This window comes from Salmo trutta, chromosome 21, assembly GCF_901001165.1.
Source record: "Salmo trutta chromosome 21, fSalTru1.1, whole genome shotgun sequence".
NCBI lineage: Eukaryota > Metazoa > Chordata > Actinopteri > Salmoniformes > Salmonidae > Salmo > Salmo trutta.
In genome coordinates, this window is record NC_042977.1 from 30,004,227 (window position 1) to 30,014,022 (window position 9,796).

Consider the following 9,796-nt stretch of genomic DNA (forward strand, 5'->3'; position numbering starts at 1 on the left):
TATACAGTAATTCTGTATGTTTGATATGTTACTGTATGTATTTGTGTGTGTGCGTGTGCGTGTGTGTGTGTAAAAAATACAAGTGTGTCTATGTGTAACCGCTGGTGTGTGACCACCCTGTGGCACAGTACAGTACAATGTCATAAAACGCCTTCCCACTTTGTGCCAGAGGATACATACATCAGCTTTTAGTCCAACCTGTATCTCACTGCAGCATCCCTGCCCTTTCCTCAGGACCCTTTAAGGGAGTTGACTATAAAGCTGGATATTGTTCTCATCTTCCCTATGCAACTCATATACATCTTCATGTAAGTACATTCCCTATACTTCCACCAGTGGAACATACAGTGCATTCGGAAAATGTTCAGACCACTTGACTTTTTCCACATTTTGTTACGTTACAGTCTTATTCTAAAATGTATTAAATTGTTTTTTCCCTGTCATCAATCTACACACAATTACCCATAATGATAAAGCTAAACCATTTTTTTTTTAATTTTAGCAAATTTATAAAAAGTAAAAAACTGAAATATGACATTTACGTAAGTATTCAGACCCTTTAATCAGTACTTCGTTAAAGCACCTTTGGCAGCGATTACAGCCTTGAGTATTCTTGGGTATGACGCTACAAACATGGCACACCTGTGTTTGGAGAGTTTCTCCCATTCTTTCCAGATCCTCTCAAACTGTCAGGTTGGATGGGGAGCGTTGCTGCACAGCTATTTTCAGGTCTCTCCAGAGATGTTCAATCGGGTTCAAGTCCGGGCTCTGGCTGGGCTACTCAAGGACATTCAGTGACATCCCGAAGTTGCTCCTGTGTTGTCTTGGCTGTTCTTAGGGTCGTTGTCCTGATGGAAGGTGAACCTTCACCCCAGTCTGAGGTCCTGAGTGCTCTGGAGCAGGTTCTCATCAAGGACCTCTCTGTACTTTGCTTATCTTTCCTTCAATCCTGACTAGTCTCTCCCAGTCCCTGACGCTGAAAAACATCCCCACAACATGATGCTGCCACCACCACCATTCTTCACCGTAGAGATGGTGCCAGTTTTCCTCCAGACGTGACGCTTAGCACGTTTTTCTGTTTTCAGAGATTCCTTTTCACCATTTAGCTGTGCCTTGGTTAAAGGTCAATATTCTGTATGCTTGTATCAAAAAAGTGTATTTTTAACAAATAAATGCAGTAAAGTTGACACCAGCTTCCATGGCTATGTGATTTACTTTTGTAAGTGTGATGTCTGAATATGCTTAAGATTTCTAAATGTCCATGATCTTTATTGATGATGCTGAGATTCTGAATACTTTTAGTTCACAATTATAACTTGATATCCCTCATAACTATTGCCACTAGAGGTTCTGTTAAGGCTTGATGCAGAAGTAACCCTGCATGTTGCTAGCTCTGGAAATGTTTTTAATTCCCACCAGGGTTGTGTCCAAAATTGTACCCTGTTCCCTATGTAGTGCACTACTTTTGACCAGGTCAATAGTAGCGCACTACAGGGAATAGGGTACCATTCTAGACTTTACCCAGGAATCTTTTCTCATAATTTGTTGAGAACCAAGTGTTCCCACAACCTCGGGGTTAAAGCCAGGGGATATACAAGAACCTCTGTTACACATTTCCTCACAAATAAATACTTAATTTAATGAAGTTACTGGTGTCTTCATTCAACTCTCTCCAAACTTGTCGTGTCCTAATATGTCATATGCTACATAAACATGCTCTAAACACAAACATTGAGGTTAATGTGTTTATTGGAAGCACAAAATTACAGAGTAACTAACATAGGCTATAAATGATTTGTAACAAACCAAACAAAAAGTAATAGCAGCATATCTCACAACATATTTCTGACTTGCTGTCAGGAATAGTTTGACATACAATAAATACAGACATTTCATCAAACAAAAGAGAACTTCCTTTCAGACAAATGAAACAATTACCTCACATGAGGGTGGTGTACGTGCAGAAAGTTGAGAGAAAGAACTGTCCCAAAAAACATCTGCTAAACCAGAAGACCTGCACAGACCAGTAGAGGTAGATGAAGACAGAAAAACTCCCCCAAAACCAAACAGGGGCTTGGATGAGCAGTGATATGTTTGTGCCTGGCCACCAGATGCATACTTGTGGAACTTTAAGTATTTCCCCGATACCCATTGAGGAAATGTCAATGAGAATACCTTCCGAAACTGTCAACATGTTGAATGAATGAATGGCTGTGTTGTTTCATTTACTGTGCACGGGTCCACCTGGTTGAATGAATCAAAAACAGATTCTGAAGACCCTGAACTGGGTTTGGCAGAGCTGGAGACCTGTGGTCTTCAGAGATGGAGTTATTTAGTCAGAAACACAAATGCATACACTGTTGCCCTATTTACAATTAGAAAATAGGAAACATAAATAATCTAAAAATTACAAATGGTTCATACTAGTAAGCACATACACGTTTTGAATAAATAAGGTGTGATACGTCACGTAAATAAATTAAAGAGTAATTACATTAAAAAAATGTGTGCTTATTTGAATGAGTGTGTATTTGTACGTGTTTGTAAAAGAAAGCCAGTATATATGACGTGGATGTGTGTAGGTTTGAGGGCACCTATATGTGTGTTTAAGCGGAGTAAAAAAGACTCAGTATATTTGTCAATACGTGTGCATGCATGTGCCTGTGAATGTGGGTCAGAGTGTCCATGATTTAGTGAGTGAGCTCCAGCTGGCACTCTAAGCCTCCTAGTAGATAATTGGACCCCAGAATCTTCTTCCCATTCCAGGAGAACACACACCAACACCTGGCAGGGGGTCCCACCAGAGACGACTCACACTAGAACACAACAGAAGAGGGGGCAATATATTCAGTTACATGGATCAACTTCACTGCATTGATAAATGTTTCCTGGTCAGATCACAAGAACAATCCCTGGTCCTACTATCAACCACTAATGAGCTAATGCTATTGCTAAACAAACCTACAGCTCTGGTGGTATGCCTTACCTGCTTGGCCTTGTAGAAGCCATGTTTGTCACAGTTGGGTAGGTAGAAGTTGGTGAACTTCTCTCCTAGTTCCTGCTGAGAGCTGGTTATCTTGTCCAGAGCTGCATGCAGCTCAATGTGGCAGGGACCCTGGGGATTAGACAAAGAGAACAGTCGACATCTGATACAATACATACTGTATAATAAACACAGCAAGATGGACATAGAATACATTATGAAATCAAATCAAACTTTATTTGTCACATGCACCGAATACAACAGGTGTATACCTTACCGTGAAATGCTTACTTACAAGCCCTTAACCAACAATGCAGTTCAAGAAAGATTTAAGAAAATATTTAACAAATAAAGCAAAGTAAAAAGTAATAAAAAGTAACACAATATAGTAACAATAACGAGGCTATATATAGGGGACACCGGTACCGAGTCAATGTGCAGGGGTACAGAGGTTAGTTGAGGTAATTTGTACATGTAGGTAGGGGTTAAGTGACTATGCATCGATAATAAACGGAGTAGCAGCAGTGTAAAAAGAAATGGGGAGGGGGGGGGATAATGTAAATAGTCCAGGTGGCTATTTGATTAAATGTTCAGTCTTATGGCTTGGGGGTAGAAGCTGTTAAGGAGCTTATTGGTCCTATACTAAGTTGTTATATCTGACTAAGAACATTAAATCCTCATGTGGTAAAATGCAAAGCAAATTTCATCTCAAGGGAATAACATTTTCTCATTAAGGCTGGGTGGTTTTAGTTAAAATGGCAACAGCTTCCTCTGGTGGCTAAGAGCTAAATTGACTTGAACTCTAAATTAGGTTCTCTCCACTAAACTATAGCTGAAGAAGAAGAAAGTAAGTCCGGCCCGTATAAAGCACCTGATTTAGGATCAGCCCTTACGAAAATATATTACCCCTTACGAAAAAAGATTACTATAGTAAAAGTGCAGTCTAACTGCAGTTTAATTGCAGTACACTGCAGTTATTCAGCAATTACTGCATCCAAAATATCACAGTCGACTGCAGTTGCTGCACTTTTACTGCTGTTTCAATACTCCAATTTTTTTTGTGTGGGAGTTTAGCCTTTTAGATCACGATGAATAAGATTACATGCAGAGGGGGAGTACTGATTCCAGATCAGAAGCTTGATACATATGTAAGTTGTGCCCACCTGTTCCACCATTACAGTCTGAAGACCTACCGAACTTTGACAGTACGTCAGATCAGGGGCGCGACTTTCACTGAGCCGGTTATGTCCACTCCCCCCCACACATTTTGAAATGGCATTTTTGTCACCCCCAGTTTTATCATTGCAATGTGATACAAAAACCGGCAGTGTGCTTTAGGACCATGCGGACGCCTCCGAGCGGTCGGGTAGGCTGTTTGGAGTGTTCAGCCTGCTGGATTTAGGACCTCGTGGACACCACAGAGCGGGCTGACAGGCTGTGTGAAGGCAAAGCTTCTGGAAGGCTGGCTGGACCAGCTTGAGAGAGTTGAGTATAGTTAATTGTGTATGTGTTGCGCTCTTTCACTGAGTTGTAAAAGCAAGCAGAGCAGAAACTGGCTACTATTTAGGTAAGGTAACTGCTGTTTAACTTAACAGATTTTTTTTTACTAGTGTTAATTTGCAGTGCTGAGCTAGTATTGTAACTGACATGTAACAATAGATAATGTTTCATCCCCTCTCGACTGAGGTGAATGAATAAGCTATGCTAGTTACCACAGCCAGGTCAGCTCTAGCCTCCAGTTCTGTCAGACAGCGATATGAGGTGGCTATTATTATTATTATGTAATAGCTGTTGTTTGTATGGAAATGTTTCGTAGCCTTTGTTTTGTCCCGTTTCAGAAGTAATTTAACTTGGCTAGCTGTCACCAGTTGATGTACCGTTAGAGAGCTGTCCAAAGGTTGTCGAACGTTAGCTATTCTTTTTGCCTCAATCAAACGATGAAGCCATCGGCCAAACGATAGAATATTGATATTCTGACGTTTTTTTCAGTGCAATGTGACTTTTATTAGTCAGTATGGCAATGTAATGTTAGTTTCCCTAGCTAATTCCCTACTTTTCACACTGGCATAGTAATAAACGGATCTAATGTTAAATGCTTCACTGTCATGGTGCACAGTAGAGGTCAGCGCAGGACTGATTTCTTCATCCCGCTCCCGCACCTGCTTGCTTTCTGTCCGACTCCCACCCACTACTGCAAGAACTGGTCCCAAACCCAACCACAGTCCAGCTATGTTAGTTTAGGTGTATGTGATGCAGCTCACTTGTCAGCCATGGTCCCAGCAATTTTGCACCGTATAGGAAATATCAAAAATAACTTAAGAAATAGGTTAAATTACCAGAGATTCTCACATGGCCCTTATATTGTATTACTAGGCTATGTCAGCCAATTTGCTAGATGTAGTTTGAAGAGAGCAGAGTTAGGTGATAAATATTTAGGCCTATTTCTAATCATAGGTCTATTTAGTAACTAAATGTAACTGCCCCCCTGCCCATGCATAGGCTACAGCCTACTCTATTTAATTGACACTACACGTGCACCTGATTTCGCATGTGTGGCTACTGAACTGGAAGCAGCAAGAATGATGAGTGGCACTTGCTACATTTTGCATAGGCCTATAGGACACAGCCTACCATTTAGAAGGACCATTTGCTGGCAGAGACAAATAAATGGGTAATCAATACTTATTATAAATGAGGTTCAAGGTTCAACGCTAGCTCACCACTTAGCCTATGTGCACGTTATGCCTTTTCCTTTTCAATAATAATTTAAAAAATGATTGTACGTTAGACACACATTGGTTGAACGCCTCCACTTCTTTCCATTATCAATATTTATTTACAGACACTGAAGTAAACTACAGTCTAATTGTATTTAAGTAAATTTCATATTCAATGCCATGGGATTCTCTGCCCATGTAGGCAGCCTAGTCTATTTCAATGAGACCACACTAACTAGGCGCACTTGAACTGTCACGTCCAACTAGGAGGGGTAGACTACTGAAGTTGAAGCAGCAGAGTGTGAATAATGCGAAAAACATAGGTAGGCTAACGCATACAAAGCAGAAAGAGGACCGTTTCCAAATAATCTGTGCAACAACAAAACTATTTTAATTCTGACCCCTGCCCGCAGCATGAAAAATGCTGACAGCACCGCAATGATCTCAGTCAGGAACTGCAGGTCCTGCAGGAATCCCACGGGAATGCAGCCCTCTAGTGCAGTCAGTACACAACACTATGCTCATCATGTCTTAGCAGGATCAGATGGTGACATGGGTCCCAGCAGGGTCAGACAGCCAGGGAAGACCAGTCTACGGAGCTCAGGTGAATTTTGCAGTATATTAACAATATCCGTGAATGATACAAAGTTCCATCTTCAATTGATGGCTAGACCTACAGTAGCTACAGGACAGCAGCTGAAACTTAAAGCTACAGTCTGGGAATAATAGTCATTTCCATTATTGAACCATTATACATTATATTATCCGAGAATAGAATCAAACGTACACTAAGATAATTATTTGTCATGCCTCATTTTAGGAGCATCAGATGGTTACAAGGGTCTCAACAGAGTCAGGCAGCCAGGGAAGACCAGTCTGTGACAGAGGCGAGGTGAATTTTTCCAGATACAACAATTCATTCTCTCTGTGTAGCAAACACTGGACAAGCCAGATGCTATTTTAAGTCTGTCTGACAAACCTCCAAAGTTGATTTCCAAACTGTTTCAAGGGTTGATAGAGGCTTTTCCTGATGTCACAAAACATGTACAAGTAAAATGCGAGGAGGATCTGGTAGAAGCTATTGATGATGATGAATAGATACAGATATGTTTGAATGCTTGTCATGTTCATATCATCTCAGACATCCATAGAACATACTATATGCCAGTGAAACTGAATTAGATGCACTCAGAAATGTCATTCCTCTTCTGGAGGTTTAAAACACACAAGGGGACATATTTGCATATGTTATGGTCTTGTGAAGGCTGCATGGCTGAATTTTAGTAAAGAGTATGTTCTTTTGTTTCAGCATGTCTACAGATCTTCTCACTGTTGATACTGGAGACTTATCTGAAAAACGGTATCCAAGCATGTACTGTATACTGGCTAAGAAATTAATTGCCATTAATTGGAAGGTTGGTTATCCTCCCACAATGTCAAGTTATGTATCACTAGATTTTATTTATTACAAGATTAAGGGCATAATGGGCAACTTTCATAAGGTCTGGATGCCTTATATGGAATACAGTACGACTAAAGGAGTCTGTATTGAAAAGATGCCCACTTCAGGGGAGATATCTATTTAGGCAATCCCTAGCTGCTGGGCTGCTCAGTCCTAGCCCTGGGGTCTGCCGTCCTGTGGGTTGTCACTCCTAAAACACCCAAAACCAATTAGGAATATTTCACTAAGATCCTAAAGTTGAGTGGGTGTGTTGGGTTGGGGTGCTGCAGGGTGATGGACCCCTAGGAACAGGACCGGGCAACCCAGCTATATTGTGTGCAAATAAAAAGAGCTCTACAGTACTATTAGTCCTATGAGATTAATTATATGGAGGATTTGCTGTTTCTGTGTGTTAATGTATATTTGAGGTGTATGTCGTTTTTTGGTTTTGTTTCCAAACCTTTCCTTTTGGGAATTAAACAAAATTAAAGGTGTGACCTTGAGTTATTGACTAGATTGGTTGGGGTGGCAGCTTGGGCTGGCTGAAATCTTAACAAAGACAATCAAAAGTATTTTTCAAAAGTCGTTCATTTGTTAGGCTATTGGTCAAAAGTGTAACAATATTTATTATTGAATTACCTTTGATCTAGTTCTGTCTTATTAACCACAAACATATTTAATAAGGATCTCTTACCTAGCTTGATGACTGTGGGCATGTTTGCTTACTTTTTGTTATAGATTAGATTGTGTAAAAATGCAGGAAATTAATTTAGATGGCCACCAAAAATCTGGGAGGACCCCCTGACTCCCCACCAGGTTATGTCCCCCCCCCACTTCTAAAACCAAAGTGGCAGCCCTGCTTCAGATTGAATACTGTGCATACCTGTTCCACCAGTTTCTTGCGGATGGTGTTGACCTTGGCCTTGATGCTCTCCTGAGCCCCCTCATTTTTGGTGTCAAAGGGGGTGTTGAGTCCCAGGATGTAGGTTAGGGAGCTGTGGTCTGGCACCCCCTCTACTTCCTCTGTGGAGTAAGTATACCATGTTTTACACAAGTTTAGATTATATCTTTTTGATTATGTTGTCAAAAAAGGTTTAATTTGTAGATTGTCCAACATCTTTATAAGTAAGTAATAGCTGAAGGAAGGAATCAATGAATGAAAAACAAAAACATAAGGACAGAAAGCTGAGTCTACCTTGTCCCTGGTCCTCAGTGCAGATGGCCTGTCCTCTGGTGAGGGAGTGGAGGGGTCTGGGATCCCCAGGTCTTGGGCTGCATTTTAACCCCTGAGCACAGTGGGCTGTGTATACCCCACAGGAGGCCCCCTTCTCCAGGGCACATGCCAAGCAGCAGCCACAGCCTGGCTCCCTTAGAACCTGCTTGCAGTCTGGGGAGATGGCCGGGCATTCATCCAGTTTCTCCTGGGTACAGGGGGCACAGCGAATAGGCTCCGGGCCCACCACAGGGGAAGACTGGGCCAGAGAGGTCAGGAGGGACAATGACATCGCTGCCAGCAGGGTCAACTTCTCATATAATCTGAGCATCTCGAATCTTCAGGTGTAGAAAGAAACTAAAATCTACAGTCAGGTGTAGATATGAATCTTCAAGTGCAGTCTTTAATCTTCAAGTGTAGTTTTTGCTTAGTCCTCAAGTACTTATGACAAGCACAATATACTGTAGATAGGCATCTATAGGTTTCCTTCTTTCTTTCTGAACTGAATTCTCAGAACAAAGGAGTTGCAGTATTTATACAGAGCTCTGACCCTCAGGGAGGTTAATGTTTGAACCAGTGACTCCAGATATTAAACATTTTGGATAGACAGCGCAGGAGCAGCATTAGCTGTATTGGGTGGGTTGACCTCTGGTAGAGTGTGTAGATCTGAACTGGGGTTCACTGAAGCTGCCTGCCTGCCCTGTCGTCAATATTTACTCTGGGACGAGGAGTGATTGTACAAGGTGATGTTGGAAAACATTGCAAAATCAATGAGTTGTTTTTTTGGTTTTGACCCCTCGATCGTTCATACTGTATGATGTAGGGGACAAACTAATAATGGATTGATGTTAAGTTATGCATTGAGATTCATCCTTCGGTACATGACTTACCTAAGGGTCAGAAGTTATAGGTCAGTCATGAACTGGATATGACTTGATTCTACTCTACTTTCAAAAACCGTATGTGTTGTTCAGCCCATGTGGTGGTGTCACGGTTGTCGTCTGTAATGGAGGACCAAGGCGCAGCGGAAGTGTGGATACTCATATTTTATTTCCCCAACAAAAGGAGTAAAGCATCCACCGGAAAACAAAAAACCACGACAGCAGCAACAGTTTGCAGGCATAAAAACCACAGTGCAAAACAATGCCCCACAACCCTAAAGACAAACACACACACCTATATAGGACTTCCAATCAAAGGCAACTATACACACCTGCCTTCAATTGGAAGTCCCAATCATCAACCCAACATTTAACAAACACAAACCTGCCACGTCCTGACCCCAAAACTAAAACACTAGCTCCATCTGCTGGTCAGGACGTGACAGTACACCCCCCTCAAGGTGCAGTCCCCGGAATGCACCTACCAACAGAAAAACACCAACAAAAAACCCATAAACAATAACCCCTAAACAATAAGGGAGGGAAAGGAGGGTGGCTGCC

At 41.5% G+C, this 9,796-nt stretch overlaps 1 protein-coding gene across 1 annotated transcript; it reads right to left on the reverse strand.

Annotated features, from left to right (window-relative positions):
• Window positions 1–1,731: 1,731 nt before the first annotated feature.
• Window positions 1,732–8,866, reverse strand: LOC115157129 (insulin-like growth factor-binding protein 1). The gene is made up of 4 exons (XM_029705107.1): window positions 8,337–8,866; window positions 8,025–8,164; window positions 2,987–3,115; window positions 1,732–2,816 (listed from the first exon to the last, which is right to left on the reverse strand). The coding sequence occupies exons 1-4, from the start codon at window positions 8,683–8,685 to the stop codon at window positions 2,691–2,693; spliced, it is 744 nt and encodes a 247-aa protein (XP_029560967.1). The 5' UTR covers window positions 8,686–8,866; the 3' UTR covers window positions 1,732–2,690.
• Between the last annotated feature and the right edge of the window lie 930 nt (window positions 8,867–9,796).

Coding starts and splice junctions, on each gene's coding strand:
- LOC115157129 (XM_029705107.1), bottom strand. CDS start 8,685: ATGCTCAGATTATATGAGAAGTTGACCCTGCTGGCAGCGATGTCATTG. Junction 8,165..8,336: donor CACTGAGGACCAGGGACAAG/GTAGACTCAGCT, acceptor CTTACTCCACAG/AGGAAGTAGAGGGGGTGCCA. Junction 2,817..2,986: donor GCTTCTACAAGGCCAAGCAG/GTAAGGCATACC, acceptor GTTGTGTTCTAG/TGTGAGTCGTCTCTGGTGGG.